The sequence below is a fragment of the Trachinotus anak genome, unplaced genomic scaffold (assembly GCF_046630095.1).
Source record: "Trachinotus anak isolate AG129_WGS33_773 ecotype Australia unplaced genomic scaffold, CSIRO_AGI_Tana_v1 ptg000023l, whole genome shotgun sequence".
Lineage (NCBI taxonomy): Eukaryota > Metazoa > Chordata > Actinopteri > Carangiformes > Carangidae > Trachinotus > Trachinotus anak.
The window spans coordinates 2,905,992-2,930,177 of NW_027273874.1; the positions used below are offsets into that span (position 1 = coordinate 2,905,992).

At 40.1% G+C, this 24,186-nt stretch overlaps 3 protein-coding genes across 9 annotated transcripts in view; 1 reads left to right on the plus strand and 2 right to left on the minus strand.

The window, feature by feature from the left end:
• Positions 1-5,725, plus strand: part of LOC139607103 (uncharacterized) — a 43,240-nt gene extending 37,515 nt beyond the window's left edge. The window contains exons 12-24 of one of the 6 annotated variants that reach the window (XM_071459730.1): positions 1,561-1,698; positions 1,789-1,897; positions 1,983-2,101; positions 2,422-2,492; positions 2,580-2,705; positions 3,000-3,095; positions 3,208-3,339; positions 3,431-3,559; positions 3,647-3,684; positions 3,760-3,809; positions 3,914-4,532; positions 4,620-4,660; positions 4,774-5,725. In XM_071459730.1, coding sequence (XP_071315831.1) covers positions 1,561-1,698; positions 1,789-1,897; positions 1,983-2,101; positions 2,422-2,492; positions 2,580-2,705; positions 3,000-3,095; positions 3,208-3,339; positions 3,431-3,559; positions 3,647-3,684; positions 3,760-3,809; positions 3,914-4,532; positions 4,620-4,660; positions 4,774-4,967 — 1,862 coding nt within the window. In that variant the 3' untranslated portion in view covers positions 4,968-5,725. The remainder of the gene's footprint in view (positions 1-1,560; positions 1,699-1,788; positions 1,898-1,982; positions 2,102-2,421; positions 2,493-2,579; positions 2,706-2,999; positions 3,096-3,207; positions 3,340-3,430; positions 3,560-3,646; positions 3,685-3,759; positions 3,810-3,913; positions 4,533-4,619; positions 4,661-4,773) is intronic. The other 5 variants (XM_071459732.1, XM_071459733.1, XM_071459734.1 and 2 more) reach the window with 5 other exon arrangements.
• A 756-nt stretch (positions 5,726-6,481) lies between these two features.
• On the minus strand, positions 6,482-12,702 carry LOC139606845 (ciliated left-right organizer metallopeptidase). Of its 2 annotated transcripts, none has more exons than XM_071459224.1 (14): positions 11,283-12,702; positions 11,102-11,195; positions 10,582-10,633; positions 10,293-10,442; positions 9,547-9,672; positions 9,289-9,373; positions 8,811-8,956; positions 8,518-8,701; positions 8,286-8,355; positions 8,107-8,203; positions 7,824-7,931; positions 7,580-7,717; positions 7,001-7,110; positions 6,482-6,915 (listed from the first exon to the last, which is right to left on the minus strand). In XM_071459224.1, the coding sequence occupies exons 1-14, from the start codon at positions 11,692-11,694 to the stop codon at positions 6,717-6,719; spliced, it is 1,971 nt and encodes a 656-aa protein (XP_071315325.1). In that variant the 5' UTR covers positions 11,695-12,702; the 3' UTR covers positions 6,482-6,716. The 2 variants fall into 2 exon arrangements, with proteins under 2 accessions (XP_071315325.1, XP_071315324.1); XM_071459223.1 differs by having other exon boundaries at positions 7,818-7,931.
• A 146-nt stretch (positions 12,703-12,848) lies between these two features.
• Positions 12,849-21,860, minus strand: lrp10 (low density lipoprotein receptor-related protein 10). The gene is made up of 10 exons (XM_071459222.1): positions 21,814-21,860; positions 19,970-20,140; positions 19,750-19,782; positions 19,294-19,438; positions 19,004-19,197; positions 18,232-18,845; positions 17,688-18,124; positions 16,391-16,585; positions 15,648-15,777; positions 12,849-14,838 (listed from the first exon to the last, which is right to left on the minus strand). The coding sequence occupies exons 2-10, from the start codon at positions 20,016-20,018 to the stop codon at positions 14,185-14,187; spliced, it is 2,451 nt and encodes an 816-aa protein (XP_071315323.1). The 5' UTR covers positions 20,019-20,140; positions 21,814-21,860; the 3' UTR covers positions 12,849-14,184.
• Between the last annotated feature and the right edge of the window lie 2,326 nt (positions 21,861-24,186).

The window sequence follows — 24,186 nt, forward strand, 5'->3', positions numbered from 1 at the left end:
AAAATACAAAACTACGTGAAGAAATAAAATAAAATGCGAAATAAATAAAACTGCAAAAAGGAATAAACCTCACAACAGCTGAGGGATCAGTTTTCCAAGCTTCACAGACATTTTATAGACAAGTGTGGATGATACAGTAAATATTCAATTAGTTGTTTTAGACCTTTGTATTGTGTTAATATGTTAATATTATGTCATTTTATGAACTGCTGAATATTTCTTATCTTTCTCCTCAATAATCAACATATTTAGTTATTTGTTATTTGATTTAGGGCAGGAGGCACAGTGGTGCAGAAGTGGGTTTGAACCCTGGGCCTGGGGCCTTCCTGTGTGGAGTTTGCATGTTCTCCCCATGTCTGTATGGGTTCACTCCGGGCGCTCCGGCTTCCTCCCACAGTCCAAAGACAGGCACATTAGTTTAATTGGTGACTCTAAATTGTACATCTGTGTGAGTGTGAGCGTGCCTGGTTGTTTGTCTCTACATGTCAGCCCTGTGATAGACTGGCATGCTGTCCAGGGTGTACCACGCCCTCTCCCAATGTCAGCTGAGATAGGCTGCAGCCTCCCTGCAACCCTGTATGACCACAAATTACCACTGCAATACCACTAATTAGGAAATGGGGATGTCCATATATTGCTGTCATCTTTTTTGTTGATATAAAACGCTTGCATAAGTTTAATACACAAATAAGTACAACAATGTAACACATAAGCAAAAGATACACACAGTATTCTCTCAATTTCTATTCAATACATATTCCTTCAGACATTTCTTTTATGGCCATGTGGTCTGTAGCTTAGCATGCACGGTGTATGGCTTGAAACTTGTATTTTCATCTGAACAAACAAACATTGCAATCAACAAATAAGGTATCATAAAACTACTGTATATAGAGGGAGACCGACCCCCCGGGGTGGACACCCACACATGTGTGTTACAAAAACAGGTATAAAGATATGAGTGAGCAATATCTGAATGGGAACTGGGTGGACCATTTTGCCACATTAGCATTGGCAGGTCAGCTAAGCTCCATACAGAGACAGTCTGATGTAGTGTGGGAGAACCCTGACCAGTTACCTCACCAGTCAGCCTCCTGGTTGTGTAAAGTGTAAACAAAAAAAATCATTAAAAATCCTTCATATGTTGATATTCAATGCCAATGTTCAGTAAACAGTACACTGAGCCACACTGTAACATACAGACCTTCATGTCAAACACATGATTTAAAAATGAAGGTCATACCATTCAGCACAAAGAAACTGCTGCTGCATGAAATGAGTAATTTGCTTAACTTTAACAAAGCAGAAGCTTTATGGTAGCTTGGGATTATATTTGTGTAACACAACACAACTATGGGATGTTTCTTTGGATCTGTTTCTTAAATCCGTCTCTGTGCCACATTTTCATCATTCGTTGATCAAAATCATGATTAGTGTCCGTTTCTAGTGAGCCGTCTGTTTATTGAAAAGAAGGACAACCAAGATTTCCGACACACACTCAATGCAACATTCCAGCAAGAGAAAGTGAAAATATTATGAGTGTGAACGTCTGTTCTGCAGTTACATCGGTTTACACTATAGATCCCACCTGCAAATCTGCCACTGGCACCACATGGAAAGGAGAAGTGGAGCGACATGTTCATGAAATGAAACGATTCAAAATGAATGAACGCGATCAACAGTTTCGCACATCTGAAGGTAAAATGCGCCGATGTGGATTATTTGATAAAAAATGTTTCCAACAGATGAAGGCATTTGTTGAAGGTGTTATTAAAACTCTCCTCCCAGCAGCTGCTATTAAGCACCATGGCTTGTACAACCAAGGAGCAACGTGTTACTTGAACAGTGTGCTGCAGGTGCTGTTCATGACCAAAGACTTCAGAGAGGCTGTGGAGAGGTTTGTTACAAAACGTTCACATTCACACATTTTAGGCAGCAGTGGTCATTGGTGTCACTGACCACTATGTTTGTATCTCCTATAGGAACCCCTGTGAAAAAGGAGATGACTACATTGACCATCAGCTTAAAACCTTGTTTCATGTTTTGAAAGATAACACAGCAGAAACCCATAATATCACAAGGAAGCTGGGCATCCACAGAGGTAAAGTCGTGGAAACCTAGAACAACATGAAGCCTTTAATAGACTGTGTGTTAGAGGACCAGACCTGCTTTTTGGAGATTTTGCTCAGAGAAGTATCTGAAAAAACTTCTTGTGATTCAGATCTGTGTCATGGGCTTAAAAGAGTTGTTAACATATAGTCATATAAAACCCACAGATAGAGGGTGTCTGAGAAACTCCCAAAATCCAGTGTTAATGTCTTTATTTATTCTTTGAACTAATAATTGATAAGTTGACCAAATATAAAAATGGTCATGTTGTTAGAAATACACATTGATTTCTGCTTCCTCCTCCACCCACAGTGTATGAACAGCGTGATGCTGCAGAGCACTTTGATCAGATTTTATCTCTGACCAGTCCTGAGGCGTCAAAGGTAAAGACATCATTAATATCGAGGGAATGTGTAAGTTACCTGCACAATAACATGTTTTCACCAGTCTTTGTGGTTCAATGTTTTCAGATATTCTCTGGACTGTTGACACACCAGAGCGAATGTTCTGGATGTCATATCCTCACTGAGACAGATGGACCATTTTGGCATCTTCCTCTTGCATTGGTGGATCCCTGCAGTAAATGCTATAGTGTGGTAAGGATCTGACAACCTCCAAAACTACACAGCACTTTTCTTTTGCCAGAAGACAATTACTAGACTAAATGTGCCATTTTGCAGATTTAGCTTTCAGCTTTCTACTAAATCTCATCAGCTGACTGGAAATCTATTAACAAAAATGAGAAAATACTGCAGGTGTTGGTTGACACCGATTGTATGTGTTAGTACAGCTAGTTAAATGTTTTACTGGTTATCCAAAAATATTTCATCAATTCAAACACATACTACAGCTCTAATGTCAGAGGCAAGTGACACAGATGCATTTTTCAGGTTGATGGTATTGAGGAGTTTTTCAAGGTTTCCTTCATCACTGGAGAAAACCAACTGTTCTGTGACCACTGTGATGCCAAAGCTGATGCCACTGTTGTGAGTGAACATGTTTTTGATTTGTGCACATTAAGCTTTAAGAGTCTATTATGTTGTTAGTGAATTATAACAACTGATAACAACATGTTGGGGGCCCATGTGTTTCATTCAGAAATGTGTAGTAAAGCATCATCCAGAGGTTTTGATGCTGCTGCTGAAGAGGTTTGAGTTTAACTACCGTTACATGACGTATGTCAAAAACAGCTGTGTTGTGGATGTTCCCTACACCCTACAGATCCCAGAGGTATATCTACTTTATATTTCACTATTTTATCATAACATATTTCTTCTTCATTCCTGACTCTAATTCCTGTCATTGTTTCTTTGTTGATCAGAACCAGACGTATGAACTGTACGCTGTGGTGGATCATTATGGTGATCTTAGAGGTGGACATTACACTGCAACAGTAAAGTCCCAGGATGATGAGAGATGGTATAACTTCAATGATACCAGAGTCACATTGGTAAGACTGATCACTTTAACTCCAACATTATTGTAGTTAACACTTTATCTGATTATTTATTTATAATTTTTTTCTTTTCATCAACAGCTTGATTACCAGACATTCCAGGTGGATCACACTGAGAGGTAAGTTTTAATCTTTTCATCTCCACTTTATATTTTGCTAAATATGAAAATGACCTTTGTTTCTTTTCACATCAGTTCCACTAGATCCCAGAGTGTTTATCTCCTGTTTTACAGGAAAAACCAAAGTAAGAGGCAAACACAGACATTTTAACTTACATGTAGTTGAAGATTACATCAAATTGTTTGGTACTTTGCTTGAATTACTTATAATTCTACTTTCTCCAAACAGCAGATGCTCAAGACATGAGGGGGGAGTCAACCAGTGGACATTTCTCACCTGCTGCCAGTAACCACGATGACCAAAAGATAAGAGAGAGAGAGAGGAGTGGGGAGAAGAGAAAGAAGAAGAACAAGAACAAGAAAAAGCCAGAAGATGATGAAGGATGTAAACATGGAGGCAGTAACAGGTTGTATAAAGAACATGAGCAACAGAGAGAGGAGAGGAGGGATGATAAGGGACAGAAGGAACAAGAGAGAGGAGATGATGAACCAGCACAAAGAAAAGAAACATTCACGACCAAACCTTACCTCAGTGAAAGTGTAGAGGATCAGGACAAGAGAAGATTCGAGGGTGTTAGACAGAACAAACCAGAGCAGGAAATCAGTGTCACACATACAACTTATAAAAATGTTGGTGTGGAGAAACAAGCCAAAGAGCAGGAAAACAAAGAAGACAAACCAATTCAAAGACGAGCAGAAATAGCAGAAAGGGGAAGACTGACTGAGAACCAGGGAGCTCAAAGTGCTAAAAGGACAAGACTGGAGGATTCTCAGAAAAAGAAGGAAAACTCCCAAACAAAACACCTCAACAGGGCTGCAGAGTGTCATGATAACAATAAGAAGAAGGAGTAAGTTTTTATTTGTTTTTTCTTCCCCACCAGACATTTGCTGAATATGAACATGACCTTACCTCCTTTTCACATTTCTCCCACTAGATCCCAGAGTGCTTATCTTCCATTCAACAGGAGAATGAAAAGTAAGATACCAAACATTTTCATTAAGCTTACTGTACTTACTACTGTAGTGTAGTGTGACGCTGGTATGTATGTCAGAATTGATTTAACCTCTTTCTTTGGTTTACCTTCCCAGTGCATGATGCAGACACTTTGACTCTGGACATCACAGAAAAACACAGCTACAAAAAATCCTATTCAAGTAAGAGAAAGTCTGCGCTCAGACTTTTAGATCCCAACCTACATGGTAGATTTTTATTTATTTTTTTCATTTTTGTATTTTTTCTATGCACTGTAATGTACAGTTATTTTATGCACAGTAGTAAATGACTTTTTTAAAAAAGGCCTGTGGTAGTCGGCCCTAATTAACTGTTTATGTTAAAATTGTACCAGTGTTACTACAGTGGAATGAATGCATGAATGAAATGCACATCTGTACTGATCTGTACAATAGAAATGAGATTGTGTACAATGATATTAAATGTTTATGACGTTACAATCCTTTAATGTAATAATTATATTATGTGAGGACTGTTGTTGACCAGTTTCCCAAGCTGTTTTCCAGGATGGGATCTTGATCCATTTTCATGACACAAATAAAACCCCTATATATCCCAGGCGTAATATGCTATTGTGTAATTTTAAAGGCTGTTAACTGTTTATTGCACTCAGAACATGTGCAGTAAACAATGAGGCTGCCGATTCCAAATGTGTCAGGAACGTCCGTTAAATATTTACAGCCACCATGTGCATCCAGTCAAGATTGAGTGCGACATGTGTTATTCTTTCAGATCTTTATTTCTCCATAGCTAGATCATCAGAGCTGGTTGCAGTCTACAATTAAAACAAACCGGACAGTTATATTACAATAGGAACAACATCTTAGTGCTGAGTCCAACAAAGGACACTCTATGGTCACAAATACCACTGTAATACCACTAATTAGGAAATGGTAACATCCATATATTGCTGTCATCTTTTTTGTTGATATAAAACGCTTGCATAAGTTTAATGCACAAATAAGTACAACAATGTAACAGTGTAAATGTTTTACTGTTATGACCTGTATTAAATGAACTCTCATAACATAGGTCTCTTTGGTCTCAGTATTGTTTACCAGTACAAGTACACAGCAAGTGCACTGCTTTCACAGCTTTTTGTGTTGTCATTTACATGCACTCACAGTCACACACACACATAAATAAAAATACATTGAAGCCACAAACACACATTGCTTGGTCATGATGTCAAGACAGTGTCTTACATTTTTTATTGGCTCGTTAAGCTGTAGAAGAGTCTGTTTTATAAATAGTTGTGTTGGACAATATGTTAATATTGTGGCATTTTATGAAATGCTGAATGTTAATTGTGTTTCTCCTCAATAACAATTACTTGGTTATTTGTTATTTGATTTAGGATAGTGTGGTGTTGACAACCCAAACCTGTTTGTTTCTTTGTTGCTAAAGATAATGTAGGTGACATTTAAACAGGTGTGCCAATGGGCAGCTATTGTTGTTAGTCAATATATTCAAAGTCGCTCAGACATCATGCACTACTTTTTAAATCCAGAGTATGGAAGCATAGTAAAATTAATATGTAACTTTTATATATAATCACAGCAAACCATCTCAAAATCAAAATTCAAAACAATGGAGAACTAATAATACAAAATTTCTAAATAATCCAAATTAAACTGCCTTTGTTACCCCTGTATGAAAAAAACACATGAATATCACATCAAACTAAATCTCACCACATCTTTCTTCAATTTGTTAGTTTTAAATTTACTGTTTCTTGTTTGTTTGTTGCTTTTTTGCCATGTTTTCTCATTTTGTAATGTCAGTATCATTTATTATCATTGTGTGGAGCACAACACAGACACAAACACAGGATCACAACAAATAATATCCTTGAATTAATTGTATTTTCTATTCAGTAAATCTTAAAATAAAAAATATGTTATTTGTTTGAATGAAATATTTCATTGAGATTAAAATGAGGGGAAATATGAGGGAAAAAAGCCATCAACGATACAGTTTATTCAACCCTGTCACAAGTGAAAGTTTACAGTCAAAGTTTTTAAAGGCTGCTGTGGGCCTCTGGGACAGTGTGGATCCTGATCCTGCAGGAGCCACGTTTGCTGTAAGACACTATGAGCGCAGCAAGGAGACACACAGCAGCAGTGAAGCAGAGCGCTGTGGCTACAGTGATCTGTGTCGGAGGTCTGAGGGACGACCAGGTCCCATCCTGGGCTGCAGTCAACGTCTCATAGGGGTCACTGAACAAAAAACAGTAAAGTAAGGTTAGCATGAGTTACAGGTCATTGTAAGCCAAGATGGTGCTTTTTTAAAAATCATACTTGCCTTGTGTAAGAAACAGGAAATGTACTGACATCATCTGAGGGAGGAGTAATGTCAGGGTACAGGCATAACCTCCTGTCAGGGCAGAAGACTAAACCCTGGTATCCTTTTAGCTGAGAATTAAAAACAGAAAAACAACAATATAACTAAACGTCATACAAGAAACTTGGTGCTGTGTGTATCATTTTTAATCTAACTGTGACATATTAGTAAAATCCCTCTAAACAAATACTGAAAAGTAGAGAAGAAAAGTATATTTCCCTGCAGTACCTTGGCTTATAGTTATAGTTTTACACTGCCACTTCAATAGGCTCGACAAACTAAAAGCAATGCAATATAACTAAAACTACTATAATCCATCGCTTTATGGTTGGTTATTATGTAGCTAATACCATTTTGTCATTTAGTGTGAATTGTTTTATTTTATTTTATCTTGCTTTATTCTCTTTTTTATTCTATTGTAATTTATTTCTTTATCATTTTAATTGTATGTAAAGCACTTTGTAAACTTTGTTCACCTCAGATGCAGTGTCTCTATACAACCATACTGAGTTACTACAGTTACATATAAGGTCATTCTACCTGGATTGTGCCTCCTGCTGGACAGGCCACCCACTCAGAGCCAGACACCTGGATTTGGTACCTGTTTGGACCAGTGCACCTGTGTCTGTAACAGCGGCCGGCCACCGAGCTGCTGACCACAAGAGACTGACTCTGGTCCTAAAAGAAAGACAAGTGGAGACAGAAGGAAATAATGTGAAACGAAGGAAAGAGTTTGATCAAAACAAATCACAGGTGACAATCATTCACAGACACGCACAGGCACCTGTCTGGTCAGGTTGGAGAAGAAGCAGCGGCTGTCGAAGCCCAATATCTCCCCACTCTGATCGTCTCCAGCTGACTGACTGGTGTTTTCCTCTATCCAACATTCACTCTGGAGGATAAGAGGGGGAGAAAGTGTGAAAACACGGTGCTGCAATAGTGATAAAAACCACAAGTTACAAATAAATAAAATACAGATATTACCGCTTCATAGAATTGGAAACAGACCAAAATTCTGGGGATAATATTTGGTGAAGATGACTTTACAGAGAGGAAACATAACTCACTGCATTCTTGAGGGGTTTAAACACTCCACATCCCTCCAGGTATGGATCAGTCTGGCACTCCCCCTTGTGGAGGTGAAGAAAATGACACCCAAGTCCACTGAGAGAAAAATATTAGTACCAGAAATTGAATGAAATGAAGTTATTGTGTTGAAAATAAAATATGTGGCTTTAGATTGTACCTGCCGGTGCAGAAAAAGGAGGAGGAGTTGTCCCGGCAGGTTGACAGGGAGCCAAACGTGGCTCCTTCACCTACAAAGACACACATTTATCACTAAACTGTTTATTTTTTCTTCCTTTAAACAATCCTAAGACTCAGACGTCAGGTGGTTTTAGTTATGTCAAAACTCTACCTGTTGCATGTCTAATATACTCTTTGTAATTCCTTTGTAAACACACTTCATAACCCCTTACCATCACCCCAGACCAGACTCTGTGCCCGGCTCAGGTTGACTGTGTACCAGCCTGTGTCCTGTAATGCGGCTAAAGTGACCGGGTCGATCCGGACTGTGGTCCAGTCCCCCAGCACTGCTGCCATGATGGACCCCCTCAGGACCCGGGACTCCCAGTGGGAGGACACTCTGCCCGAAGCCGCATCCTGAAGGAAGAAGGCATGGCAGGTCGGCAGCTGGACGATTGACTCAGGTAAGGAGAGCTTTTGTTGAATCTGAAAAGAAGCGTTAGAGAGTTTGTTGAACTCTCAGTACCAGGTTCTCCAGCGGCCCTGCCAGCTCAGGGTCAGGTGACGCCAGGTGCTTCTGCAGGGCTGAGATGACAGAGGGGGAGTAGATCCTCATCTGGCCCGATCCGTCAGAGTGAATCACTTTCCCCCGAGGGAAACATCCAGCAGCCACTGCAGCACAAATCAGAGAAAAACACAATGAAGAGCAACTTTCTTTTATTATTCTTATAATTTTATTCTATTTCTTTAGAACTTATTTCCCTGATTGTGTTTTTTTTTTCATTTTATTTCATCACTTTTCACTAATTTCAGTTGCTCTTTATATCTCGCTTAAATGTATTTTTTCTATTGCTGCTTGTTTTTATTTCACACCCAGTGTCATTCAACTAAATTAATCTGAGCAGTATGTGGACCAACTGCACAGCATTACAGAAGAGCGTACTACCAAAGGCTGTATTAAAGTTTATATAGTGACATAGAAATATTAAAATGGGTTTAAAAACCTTGAGAGGAGGAGGAGCAGTCTCTCCAGGTGTGGAAGAGATCTTTAGAGAACCCAAGTGCGTGGAACAGCTCGTGGATCACAGTCTGGAAAACAGATTATTCATCATAATCCTTCCCATAATCCCACAGTACCATCGTTTATTTTTATTTAGTGTCATCAGTCATTTTTGAGACAAACTTTAAACAGACAACATTTCATAAAACCGCCTGTAATTAAAGGCTTCGGCTACCAGAATGGTTCATATAATAAATGATACCTGTACTGTAGCCTGGTGCTCGTATGTGGCTGCTGTCAGTCTGCCCCTGCAGATGACCACCACCCCGGCCACAGGTCGCCCATGGGTGTCTGTCTGGCAGTGGACGGCGTAGGCCAACACACTCGGCTGCGTGCACAGAAAGAGAGAGTGTAGAATAAAAAAGTGTTTGATGATAAAATGGCTGCAGCAGATTTTAATGAGTGCAGATCCCTGTGCAAACCAAGACACCTTACTTTTGACTTTGGGTTAATAAAGTTTAATGTTGTAATCCACCATTTTTATTTTTTATTTTAATATCAACAATCTTTTATTGCTCTTTCAGTCTGTCATCAGTGAATGGAAGTTTAAACATCTGCTACTGTAATAATCTGATGTTGTGTAATTTCATTCAAGGAAATATCTGTACTAATGAATAATTTAAAGAAATATCTGTGCAGACACAACGACACAGTTACAGTTTACATTTTAATGCAGCATCAAAATCAAAGCACAGAGTGTTTAAGATGTGAATAAAATTGAAAGACAATAAATATTTAGCAGTGACTGTGGACTATTGTCTTCAAAGCTCATAACACAGTAAACCCTGTCTTTTGTTTTCTTATTAGTTTGATACTCTTAATACTTAAAGTTTCTCTCTGTTTTATTGTGAAACTATTTGTTGCTTCCTTTATAAAAGGAATTTACACAACACGTGTGGATGTGTTTTACACTGATGTCAAAGATCTGTGTTTTCAGTGAGTCTTCACCTCTGCTCTACACTTGTCTGTGGACTGTATGTGGAGGTAGAGCAGGAAGTCGGTGTCAGGGAGTCCAGCACCTTCAGGTCTGAAAACAGTCCTGCGAGGTGAATCAGGCTGCGGGTAAATATCACATCCAGCCAGGTGATCATCGGGGATCTGTTGATATCAGGGAGGGTTAACTTGAAACTGGATTTTAAGGGTCATTTAATGGGAAAGGAACAGATACAGGTACATACCGTGAATGGGTTTTTTCCATTTTACCAAAGAAATAAAATAAAATCATTCAGATTCTTACTGTCACATCCAGGCAGGTCTCATTCCTGTAGTTGTTGTTGGCTCGACCACACCTGAAGGAGGAAAACTAACTCTTTAAATCCATTTTCTTCTTTCACTGCTAGTCCCCAGTGACAGGAGAGAACATGGGTGATCCAATTAAACCTACTAATCGTTTTAAATGTATGTTTACTGAGCATTAAAGTGCAAATATTTGTACGAATCCCCTTTACTTTCTCCTTCTTTTAAAATTGATGTGGAAGAGTGACTGTTCATCTACTACAAGACATGACTGTTTGCTGAAATGTTTTTTCCTCTAATTCTGGTGATTTTCATGCTGTAACATAAAGTTAAGTTTATATAATCTTCTATAATTTAAGCAGTTTCTAGAATTAGAATTAGAATAAATAGAAAAAGAAATCAGTTTTCCGTGGTATGTAAACTAAGGATGGAAAGAATTTTAAGGATAAGCAGATGCACATCTGGCGGAAGGAGTGTGTTTGAAGGACAGGAGCTGAAAACACACACACACACACACACACCTGTTGTAGTTGGTAGTTCTTGAATTGCTCCAGAGAAACTTGCAGTATTTGTTGATGTCTCTGCTGAGCAGCAAAGGTCCCACTACTCTGTTCACTGTTAAAAGGTCAATAGTTGATACACATTAGTCTCTGTAGGTGTGTGTGTGTGTGTGTGTGTGTGTGTGTGTGGTCTGTTTTTCACCTGATAATAAAGAAGACACCATCCTCACAGCCTCTTCCACTGCTGACTTCAGTCTGTCTTTCTCAGCCTCTGATAGGTTGTCGCTCTCTCTTGGAATCCAGGTGTGGATCCTGATTGGCTGTGGAGAAGCAGGAGTGGGCGGGGCCCCCTGTCCCAGGCTGCTCCTCTGTCTCACTGAGAGGCCATGCAGAGGTGACCACCTCCGTCCTCTGAGATTGGTGTGTTGCCCCATCAGAGGTCTGAGTCTGGGCCTGTTGGGTGGGCTGTCTGGGTGGATGGGTGCAGGTCTAACCTCACTGACCTGAGCCTGAACCTCATCAAAGATGCATTTCTGCAGGGCTCCAGGGAGCTCAACCACCAACATTACCACCAGCATCCCCACCCAGAGTCTCAGGGATTGAGGTAAAACCATAATTATGGCTGGAAGCTATTTAAAAGTCACACGGGGACGATGGCGAGTTGTTTCACATGTTGTCTGAGGAGGTTTCAAAAAAAGAAGTTTCTCTGGCTGTTGTGGATCCCACCTTGCTAATCTTTATTATAGCGACACTTGAAATAAATGTCCAACTGTCTTTAGAGAGTAGGTGCCTTCATATAAATAAAAACACATTAGTATATAAATTCATATACTGAGATGCAGTTTATTTTTATTTAATATTCCATGATTCAATTTTACCCTTTGTGTTCATTAATGAATGCCTTTTATTTTGTAAAGAAATCTGAGAATATTTGGAAGTTTTAGTGACATGAAAGGAGTTTGATTCTAATTTTAATCTATTTTTACAACAATATGAAGATAATGTAAAATGCTGCATATTCATTTGTCTATTGATACTCAGAAGAGTTCAAGCTCTTATACCAAAGCCATGCTACATCAGTCTGGGTAGCTTACTTGTTTACTGGCCTAGGCCTATTGTAGATCACTTTTTTTAATGTCTAGCATTAGTCAAAATGGTTCACATACTTTACCATATTACGTCAAATTAGTTTTCTTTTCTTCCAGTGAGAAAAATGCAATCATGTGGTGCACCTTTGATAGGCTATCAGGTCACTTTAAGGTGGATGTAATGTACTGGACTCACACAGTTTGATGCCCACGTTCTACAAATATTTAATATTCATTAAGAAAAGTTAGTTTTTGTCATTGTCATCTCCCAGACTAAATCAAAGGCTATTGTTGGTGAATTTTTGTGTGTGGGCTCCAACTCTGCTGTAAGAACCAGTATCGCAATGTAGAGAGAAATTCATCCCCAATCACCACTGTCCTACAGCATTAATCTGTCAGTAATTAAATTCAATGCAGTCTTTATAATTACCTTGTAGTTTGTTCCAGCATCAGTCTCCCCATGGAGTCTCTGTGTTGTGCATTCACCCTTTATCCTCTGCACCTGAGTGACAATATCAGCTTCTGCTCTTTTTCCAGGACAACCTCTGTAGAGCTCTTTCAGGAGTCTGTGTGAATTTCTACAGGACTTTTGAATACAAAGCACAAAGGAACTACTCTTGTCTCTGTTACTGAGGTGTCACACATTCCACTTATCAAAAACGAACACAATACACAAAACCTAAAAGTGCAAATCGTTTAATCTCAGCCACATTTTTACTTATATACAGTGAAGTTGACCCTAATAAAATCATAAAATCACGTTTTCTCTTATTTACCTCAACACACTGCAAATTTAAAACTTCCGGCTACTCCACATTGACCCTAATACATTCAACAAAGCAACAAAAAAAAAAACACAACTTAAGAGAAAAAGGATAAGTAACTTGCTGAAATAAAAACACCATAAAATGTACAACAATACAAATGGCACACCACAAGTCTGTTGTGTCAAAACGTGACAGAATGCGATCATTTCCCCTCAGGGGCTGAAGATTCAAGTTGAGGTTATTTCGTGATTTCGGGGCCCCTTTCAGTACTAGGGCACCTCATCTTCCTGTGCACACTACACAGACACACACACTCATACACACATCCTAAAATCAGGCACCAAAGAGATTGTCTTTTGACACATTTGCTTTTGTAGGTTACATACATTCACTTAGGAAGTGTACACGTGTGTGTGTACTTCAAACACGCAGTTATGTTGCAATTATTGTGCACTAAAATAGGGGTCCCACAAAATTATTGCCAGCTTGCAGAGTTGACATGCATTTCTTTTCATGTTATAATAACGTCACTGATGTGTGGATGCGTGCTGTGATGTAAGGAAAACGTGCCTCTGTGTGTTTCGTGTGCAGTGTGTATCTCAGGAATCATCTCAATCACCTCAAGCAATCTACAGGAAACTCCTCAAAAGGCACTTAAATAGGGGATTTTTTTTTTTTTTTCTAAACTATTTGTGATATAACAGGAGACTGGATGCAAGTGGCTGAAGTATGTGGGGACTATCCACATCTACAAACATACTCCACTGTCTATGTAAGACTAAAATGCAAATGCATTCACACAGTCGCAGTCATACAAACACAATAATTTCCATCATAAAAACTCTAATCATTCAATCTGACAGTAGCCTGCCTCAGTATCTGGATAGGGAAGATTCTTCTGTGCAAAAGTTTACCTTCAATGTGCAGCCCAGCATTAATTAAGTGCACAACCAATACTCACCTACACTACACACTCTCCAACATACACCATCCATGCTTTTCATCTGAAACTTACACTTTCTTAAGGAAGTCTTTAGAAATGGTCGAATACTTGATTCCATAAGTCAACAAATCCAAATCAAAGCAATTTCAAAAAGGCACCAGACTTGCACAGTGAGGGTGAGTCTCGCTGTGGGCCACTCCTGTGCTGAAGTTCAAACAAATGTGGAAAGACTGGGTTTCAGTTATTAGTAGGTAAAAGAGATAAAGAAGAGGTGGTGCGGGTTAACTGGGCGGGTGAGGAAGTCATTCAGGTGAGCATGGGCACATCATCCTCTGAAGTGGTGTCTTCAGACAGGGGGATAAGCAGCACCTCGTCATCTGAAGAGGACGAGGAGAAAGAAGGGGAGGCAGAGAGGGGCATGGAGTTGGTGGAGGAGGAAGAGGGCGAGGCTCTGAAGAGGGAGATACTCAGGCCCAGCGTGTGGAAGATGGAGGCCAGAGAGGGGCTGCTCGGGGGGACGGCAACAGGGGGAGTGTGAGGGGCGGCTGGGGGTGGAGCTGGGGGAGCATACGGAGGTGGAGGTGAGGCGGTGGCCGGCGGTGGGGGCAGTGGCAGTAGAGGTGGCACTTCCTGCTGCTGGTTCTGCTGCGGCTGCTGCTGCTCTGATTGAGCCAACAAGCCAAGTTTCTGAGGCACCGGCTGGTTGACCGCTTCCACAGCCGACGAGGAGCTTGTGGGAGTGGAGTGAGCTGGTTCCTGACCAGAGGGAGCAGCGTCTGCCTGCTGCTGGCTGGAGCTTGATGTCTGAGTCGGCCTGGAGGGAGGTCTCGGGATTAGACCCCACCTCCTCATGCGGCGAACAGCCCGGCGGACAAATCGGGGTCTGCGTCTGCGATGTGGGGAGCTGGCGGCATCCTGACGGAGGAGCTGGAGAATTCCCCTCAGAGAAAGTGACGAGGTCTGACACGAAGGAAGATGTAAAGAAATAGAGTATAAAAAGAGAAATTTTAGTCAAAAAACCTTCTACAACTCTTGCTTGATTTCCTTAAATGGTATTAAAATCACCCAAACTATTAAATTTTGTATGCACAAAACACCGTTCAAAGTTAAAGGAACAAGTTGGTATCTTGGGCATATCCCATAGACAGCACATGGTTTGTTTTATACAGTTAATCCTCTACCTCAATCACCCAGGCTGTCCTCACTGGCCAATAACAGAGCACCTTAATGTGAACTTTCATGGCAACAGCACAGTAGCTTTACCTCAACTGTCACCCTTCTTTAGCCCAAATGACTGCTGCTGGGGATTAATGAGACTGCTAAGGTGTAGCAAATGACTTTAAGACAGACGACACAAGGGCTACTGTCGACTATTATACTCAGTGTGGCAATGTGGCCTCTCTTCCCATGAATAAAAACATTATCAATGCTTGCATCTTCAGTTTGTAAGACAGCGGATTCATTCTCTTGCCTTTTCTTCAAACTTTAAAAGCATAAAAAGAACTTGTTATGGTCTTTTGACGCTCAAACGGAGTTCTAAAGAATAAGCGCAGCTTACTTCAGGAGATTGATTTCCAGTGTGGTAAGCTTTCACATTACTGTCAGGTGATTAAATTTAAAGTCACAAACAATCAGATCGCGGCTTTAAATCAGCCAATCAGAACGCTTCTTTAAATCAACATTAAGCCATGACACTGACACTGATTAAAAACAGGTTTAAATTCATGCTGTAAGCAGCTGCCAGTCCTTGTGATGCGCTTCCCTCTCACCTCATTGGGGTTTTCTGTGGGGAAGTCCTCCACTGGGGGGATAATGCCCTGGGCAATCAGCTGACCGTAGGATGGAGGAGCCTGCTGCTGAATCAGTTCTGCTTCCTGACGGCTAATTGGAGCAAACAGGCTGCAAGAAAACAGACATGTTAAGATGCATTCATACACACTGACTGCCGCCATGTTCGACACCACACATGGTCACTGACACCAAACATGGTCAGTTCTTGTTGTATGTAATTAATGTTATGTCTTCATAAAGATGCTGTACGTAGTCAAAAAGTTTAATTTTTAAATGAGTACACATGACCTGACCCACTTTAGCTGAAACAAATTGCACGTGGGCAGCTAACTGTATACAACAGCAAAGTGGTAGTTGAAGTCTCTTATCCAAAACAGTGAGTATGATGTGTACTGGCTGTGCTGTGGGAGGTTCTGAGGTGTTTGAGAGGTGCTGTCTGGTAGTGTTGGCAGCAACTGAGGGTAGCAGTTAGGAAAACAACGTCTGCCTCTTGTGACTCACTATGTCAGATTATCAACACTAAATCTGGCCGAAGTAGTCATAAAAAAAGCTCATTATGCTTGATTAAAAAGAACCGAAATGCTACAATATCTGGAAAACAAACATGTTTCAGTTAGAGAGCTGAAATAACTCAAGGAATGCAGCATAAACTACACAGCAGGTAGCATGAGAAAATGAAGACCCATGCTTTCAATTGAAATACGATGTACACAACAGTTACCTGTACTCCCGGGTCCTGAGCGAGTACAGTTTACAGGTGCAGCCCATGGCAATCACCAGCAGGAGTCCACAGACCAGGCTGCCAACCGTTGCCGCGGTGATGACCTTGCGGGGCAGGATGACAGTGCAGTTGACCTCATCCGTACCATCCTTACAGTCCACCTGGCCGTCACAGCGCCAGCTCTCAAACACACACCTGCAGACAGGACAATGGGGCCATTTGTGTGTTAGAGCAGGGATGATTTGAATGAGAGATTCAGTTTCACATGAAAATGCATTCTGAAGCCTGTGGGATAACCCAAAATAAAACCAAAGAGATCCGTAAACCATGATTATGGCACATGGTGAACACTGTAATATTGTATTTGAATGTGTAAAAAGGTACTATGGATGAAGTATTTTATTGGCTAATGTAAGGGTTGCATCCTTAAACTGGGGACTGTCAATTCCGCAATTATTTGAACAATTCACCATGAATGTTATTCCTTGAGTAACTACTCTAAAGCTGTCACAGAACTCCTTTTTTCCCATTCTCAAGTTTAAAATTACAGTTTTATTTCACTGAATGCAACAATAAATTAAAACACGTACATATCGCACATCCTCAGGCACTTGTTTTCATCTATTGAATATTTATCAAATCATCACACACTGCAACTTACCAAATTTATGTTACAGTATGTATTTTTTATAATCATCACACTCCAAGATAATGTACATTTTACTTAACTGCAACACAAATGTTAAGCCACAAAATAAACCAAATCCAGGGCTCATACTTCATTGCATTTAAAGTCTTACATGTTCAGGTACCTGCACACATCCTCTTGACTCACACTTACATAATAACCAAGACACACCTTGCACTTAACTAACCTGACCACAATGAAGACACAAACCATTTGACAAAGCAACCTATATAAAAACAAAATAATAGTAGCTGAAGAGCTACTAAATGGACCCTGAAGACAGACTGTTTTGTCTGAAAAGGCCTAGAGACCAAAACTTTGAACATTTGTAATCATGGTAACTGAGGAAACTCAATCTACCATTAAGGGCCATTTGATATGGTCAGAATCTACAGAATAACTAATGTATGGACCTGGGGGTGAGATTGTTTCATTAACTGCTATTTCCACGATCGAGGATGAACTCTAATCCTCAATTTTAGCTCATGCAGAAGCTCTCAAAATATGGGAACAGCAACAGTTGTCCTCTGCAGTGAGATAACCAGATTTTCAGGCTGAAAATCCTCAGATTTGGTTGACGCAGTCAAAACACACATGAAAAAAACGCACCTGTCACTGTCGCAATGAAAGGTCCCTGGCTGGCACACGGTGCAGTCCCTCTCGTCACTGCCATCAGCGCAGTACAGCTGGTAGTTGCACCTCTCTGTGACTGGGTAACACACTGGCCTGCCAGCAAAGTGGCTAGATGCCACTGCCCTCTGTCCCGCCACCCCGCAGGCAAACTGGTTCAGGCTGCAGCCTCTGCATCCCTCCTCATCTTTCCCCGTCTCGGGACAGTCCCATTTCCCATCGCAGCGCTGCTCCTGGGTGAAGCAGCCTCCTGATGCTCCCCCGCACCGGCCTTCCCATGGAGGGCAGTAGCTCCCAACATGGAATGTGGCATTAAAACCACTTCCCTCTGAACCAGGCAGTGTCTCATACGTCAGTGACAGTACACCAGTATGGGATTCCACTTGGACTGATTTGTAATTGGAGGCGCTGGTGATCTGTGAAAATGCAAAAAAGGAACATCGTGTCACTATAAAGATTGTTTCATATTACTCAGAATAACAGACTGTTTGGACAAATGTTTGAATAAATGAAGTAAACTCACAATTTTAATAGTGTCTCCATTGCCTTGCTCTCTGTTGTAGACAGTGAGTCTATCACCGGGCCCCAGAACCAGCTGCTGCAGGTCCAGTCTGAGCGGCCTGGAGTCCTGAGGGTCCAGAGTCCAGACACAGTAGAGAGCAGGACCCCGAATAGCTGGAGGGGAAAAGGTCCCATAAAATGTCTGGAGAAGGCCTCCGCAAGGCCACTCAATGGGAGTGGGTGTCACAGCGAGCGCCTTATGAGTCTGTGGCTGCTCTTGATCCATCTGGGCCTCCTCCTCCGCCCTCTCCTTCAGCCGTGTCCACATATCAGAGTCAGTATCTCTCTCAGCTGATCTGTCTGAGCTTTGAGTTTTATCTATGGGCTTATGTTTCTCTGAGTCCCAGTCATGGTTTCTCTCTGTATACATTTCCCTTTCGGTCTCCTCTGCCTGTGTGCTACCGTGGTTTGGGGGTTCTGGGGTTTCCACTTCTGCATCACAGCCCTGTTCATCACTGCCGAGGCCAGGACCTTCACCAAGACACTCCACCTGGCCATTACAACGCCAGGAGAAGGGAAGACAACGCCCCCCCAGGCATTCAAACGATGTCACTGGGCATTCACCCGAGTCTGAATCTGTGGAAACAGGAATAAAGATGTTCTGACAAGAAGAACTAGAACTTGCAGCAGAAATGCAGAGACATTTGTTTCCTTGATAAGTTACAAGAGGACAGCGCTTTGCAAATGTTCAAACAAAACATGTTTAAGAAAATAAAAGCACCCTGCCATCATACCTCTGGCATAGTTCAACAGAAACGATGACACAGGGAACAGATGTGGGAGGAAGTGGTGCATCACCGTAATATTTCCCCCTGGGAATTCCATGGGTGGTGGCAGCTTAGAGCCACAAAGGACAACCGGCTCACCACCAGCTGAGGATTTTATAGACACCCATTCCTTCCTACACCGTGCTGAAAACTGGGAAAAGCTGCAGAAAAGATTTGAAATAAGAAAAAGTAGAACTCGTGGAACTGATTGCAATATCCAGTGTATCTGGTATGTCAAATTCCCACAGCATCTGTACCTCAGAACGACAGGTTCTCCTTCCAAACCCTTGATGATCCAGCAGTCATAGGTAAAGCCAAAACGGTAGGACCAGCTGTGATAAGCAGAGCTCCTGATCTCTCCCACTTTGCTGTCTAAGACTTGAAGTGAATGCCCACAGTGGGCTGAGAAACAGCAAGAGAAAAGAAGGTTCAGAGGTCAAAATGTCAAGCTTCAAGTGTTTTATTTTATGTTGCAAAACCCACAGGCCTCTCCTAACACCCATTTTCAAACTACAGTTGGAAATAGATTAGAGAAGTAGTAAAGTGAGAGTTCTGCTAAATATGATCTGCTCAGGCTGATTTCTCCTTTTATAATCAATTTGACACGTTATAGGTTACAGGAAAGTATTAAACAAGAATGTGACATTGAAAAATCCTTTCCTGACATCCACAGACAGAACATGAGCTAGAGTGCTGACTAGTTGTCTCCTTACCAGCGCAGAGGGCAGGCTCAAAACGGCTGCATGCTGCAGAGGAGACGAGCAAAAACAGAACAAGTCAGGCCAGTGCGTAATCACCACGGCTGACAGAGATCGTAAATATTGTACGGCATGAAAAGTGCAAACATGACCTTCGCTTGATAAACATTTAAAAGTAGGCACCTTAGAGGGATACACACAAGGACACAGATGTACAGTATGTGTATTCACTCACCTGTTATGGTGAAAACCAGGAGAGCACAGAGGTTGTAAGTGACCGTCATCGTGGTAATCCTTCTCCTCTAAAAAGCTGGAAATTATAAAATAAACCGAAGACTTAAAAAGGGTAAAAAATAAAATGTCAGAGAGGTGCCATCTTAGCAGGCTTTGTTCAGGAAGACATCACCTGCAAAGTGAAAGAAGAAAAGAGGAATTAAAAGTGCGTTTGATCTGGTTGTCACAAACCAGTCAAGCTCTTAGCCTCTTAGCATTATTACTCCATTCCTCTGACAAGAAATAAGCCAGCCAACGTCCAAACAGAGGGTTACCATCAGCCTTGTGAGTCTCCTTTTAATTTGCTAGTTATGCTTAAGGCTGAAACAACTGTTGCTTTTAAAAGGAATCTCAGAAAAATCACAATATCTCTTTTTGGCATCCACAACAGCCCCTTCAACTCTACAGACACAGACCACATATGATATAAGATGAAAACCTGGTTATCTCATTGGAGAGGACAGCTGTCTAACTGCTGTTAACAGATGATAAACATAAAAAAAACATAACATGAAAGCTAGATTTGGCTTCTCGCTGCCTTTTTATAATTGTGTAAAACAATTAGTCCAGTAATAGATCAGTCAGGATACAGATAATTAAGATGCAAACATTTTCAAATCTGTCTTAAGCAAAAATTGACTGGTCCCAGCCTCTCAAATGTAAATATTCACTGATGTCTTAGTATTACTAAATATAGTCGGGTTTTGAAACAACCAAAAAGAAGCAGTCTAAATATGTTAACACAAGCTGTGAAAACTCATAACAGTCCTTTTTTTTTTACACTTTGCATACCAAATGATTAGAAAATAATAAGCAGATTAACCAGAAAGAGAAAAACAATTGTTAGTTTGAAAGTACTAATCTCAACTGTAAGACCTCAACATAAGAATAACACTGTAATACTTTTATTTATATTTTGCTTAATTTAGTCTTTCTTACTTTACTTCATCCTAATTCAATTAAATTACCTAAAATCCTAATCCGTAAATTCCATTAATCCCCTTTGACGCAGTTGATTTTCAACCTATTTCGATTAACTTCTCCTACTTTAAGCATTTCAACCATATACTTATTAGCCTGATGAGAAAAATACCAAATGAGGTGTTTAACTTAGGAGCATTTGTTGTGGTCCAACACAAGTGATTACTGCAATATACTGCAAGTAGCCATAAATACGATTTTATAGATTACATAATAAATAAATTTTTTATTTAAAAAATAAATAAAATACATTTATCAGGGCATTACTGTATGAATATGCTCTAAGTTATTTTGATCTCTAACACAATGTTTACACGCCCACAACAACAACACAACACAACACAACACAACACAACACAACACAACGATTTCCTTCCCATAAGCTTCTCAACAATGACGCCAGGATCGCCACCATTTCCGACACAAAAATAAACTGTTTCAGAGTCTTTCTATTATTCCTACCGAGGTAAAATCATTACGCTATCCAGGTCAGGTCGATTAATACCTCATGTTGTTCCTTTCAAGTTTAGATTACGTCCTGAGATAATAAAACGAGTTAGTTTCGGTTCTGGGCAGGAAGAAGGAGCAGCTGCTCGCCTTCTTTATAGGTTTAGCAGCTAGCTTACTGCCAAGCTAACCGCTAACACCCTAACATCCACCTTCGTTTGTTCGCTTCTTCTGGGCCGCGACAACAGCAGAAAATAGCTTCGAGCACAACACTTGACGCTTAAGTATCCAAATGAATCATAATATGTTGGTCACAAGCGGGAAAAAAGATAATAAAATCGTTTCAAAAAGGAGAGAGAGCGGAGTCGGGTACCTTACCATGTCCGTCGGCCTTTCTTGTTGACAAGTTCTGAGCTACTTCCGTGTATTTTAGCTCATGGCAGGGGGCGGGGCTTGTGATGTCAACTTGTCTGTCTTTCATTCATAAAAATGTAAACATAATTTTACTTCAGATCAAATATTTTAAACCTAATCCTACTCTTATTTAAAACACTGCAAATTTATATATTTATACAGGCCGCGGATAATGTCTAAAAAGAGTCTAAAAGGTGAAACGTTTATTTCTTAACACAAGGTGTCAGTGTCATACATTTGTTTTAATTCACAAAAACCTAACAAGGCCTTCCAGCAGCAGCAATGGAAGAAATATTTAATATAACTTAATGATCCCAGACAGATCAGACATGTTTTAAGACAGATAAAAGCACTGGTGGAAATTTAATCATGCACCATGCTGAAGTATTTATAAGTAATTACCTAGATTCCTAATATTTTTTGTAAATTTCCCATGGTGCACTCAGTTTTAGCTGATTTCTGGTCATCTGCTAAAGTGCTCCTCCTTTATACATTTATATTAGACTGATGAGGGGAAAAGTTAGATGTTTTACCCAGGAGCAATTGCTCTGGCCCAAAAAAGTGAGCATATACATTTATGCTATCTATAATCAATCCGATATTGTTAGGTATCTGGGCAGTAAAACAATATGTGGTTATGATTAACAGTCCTCCCTCAATGAAAACACTTTTTACTTTTCAAATTAATGTTTTTTTAAGATATGATAAGCTTATGATATACGTTACAACATTTAGTCTTAAAAAAGACCACTGAGACTCCTTGTCACATTTCAGAGGCAGTGAATTGGTAGCATTTCTGACAAAGAGCGATTCCACTTCAGATTTAACCAGTGGTTCTCAAACTATTTGGCTTGTGACCCCTTACAAAAAAGCAGTGCAAGCCCCTTCATTTTTCAGAAATGTATGTCTAGATTGCCCCTTTAAACATTTCAGATAATCTTTAAATAACTGTTAGAGGCAAAATGAGGCAAAATAGTCCAATAGTTCACAAGATTAGACATAAATCCACAAAACAGACTACAAATGTGTGTATCACAACTGTTTTTCCTTCTTTACTGCCTCATTATTCATCTCATGACCCCTTCAGATTTATCTTGTGACCTTTGAAGAGGGTCTGACCCATAGGAGTGGAACCACTGGACTAAACTACCTAACTGTATATACACTACCTGTAGTTCAAACAAGTTATTTTGACTAGCTACAACAATAAAATGCTACTTGTGCACTGAAGTATAAAAAAATCTAATGGTGCCACATGGGCATTTCTTCTTCTCTTCCACTTTTGTTCTGGGGAGCTTTTTATGCGTTCTTTTGCAAAGCATTTCAATATTTACTTCTATCACCACTCTGCTTTGAAAATGATTCCATGTCTGATATGGTTTTTCCAGAAAAAAAGTTCTATTACCTCATTAAACATTCCTAAAACTACATCTAGGTCAACTCCACCTCTCTCGGTGAAAAATCCACATACTATGAATATGCAAATATTTTTCATTTCAATCATTTAAGTGCTGAGCTCACGATGTCTCCTGCCTCCAATCTCAGTGCATGTGCACCGGAGGTTTCAAGTTTCCATATTAAACTTGTGTAAGTTGCATATTGCACCATGATTGGCTCCAAACTAGTTGTGATGTCACAAACTCATCTGGCTCCACAGTGAAACTTTCCTTCTCAAGCAGCTGAATGCAAAATCACATGACCATGCACAAACATCATGCTGCAACAGTGAAGGTTAAACATACAGGGGAACAGTGCAGGGAGATTTTATGTAAAATTGTAGTTCAAAATACTACAAAGGTTATGCATTCAAAAGTGTTGTCAGCCAAGTGTACTAAAAAATCCCCCCCCCCCCCCCCAAAAAAAAAGCAGTGGCTCTGGTCATTTTGTTACTAAAGAATGTAGTAAACAAGATAAACATATTTTTAAAAACAGGTGTAATATAGCTAAGTACATTTGTGAGAGTACTGTTCTTTAGTGCGTATTTGTAGTAATTGTACTTTACTTGATTATATAAAATGAATCCTACTTTATACGTCTTTGCCACCACAGGTTGTACTTTTTATTCCACAGTATTCACAGCTGTAGTTACTTTTCAGAATTCAGAAAAAGGAAGATTTTGCTGTGTCTATAAAACATGAGATCAGTTTGCAACAGTGATGTAAAATTACTTCATATTGACAACACTGAGATGAGTATAAATACAGCCCAACCCTCTAAATGCTGTCATTGGGTTCGAGTACTTTTACTTTCGAATACTTTAAGTACATTTTTCTGAAAGTACCTCTGCACTTTTACAAAATAACATTTTGCATTCATGACTTTTTTTTAATGTTCTTT

What these genes read in the sequence shown, in the direction of transcription:
- LOC139606845 (XM_071459223.1), bottom strand. Translation starts at nt 11,694, where the DNA reads ATGGTTTTACCTCAATCCCTGAGACTCTGGGTGGGGATGCTGGTGGTA. An exon ending in CTGCTCCTCCTCCTCTCAAG is followed by an intron (nt 8,957 to 9,288) that starts GTTTTTAAACCC and finishes TTTGTGCTGCAG; the next exon opens with TGGCTGCTGGATGTTTCCCT. An exon ending in TTTCCTGTTTCTTACACAAG is followed by an intron (nt 6,916 to 7,000) that starts GCAAGTATGATT and finishes TTTTTTGTTCAG; the next exon opens with TGACCCCTATGAGACGTTGA.
- lrp10 (XM_071459222.1), bottom strand. Translation starts at nt 20,018, where the DNA reads ATGACGGTCACTTACAACCTCTGTGCTCTCCTGGTTTTCACCATAACA. An exon ending in TCTGTTGAACTATGCCAGAG is followed by an intron (nt 18,846 to 19,003) that starts GTATGATGGCAG and finishes CTGTTTCCACAG; the next exon opens with ATTCAGACTCGGGTGAATGC. An exon ending in CCACAGAAAACCCCAATGAG is followed by an intron (nt 14,839 to 15,647) that starts GTGAGAGGGAAG and finishes CCTTCGTGTCAG; the next exon opens with ACCTCGTCACTTTCTCTGAG.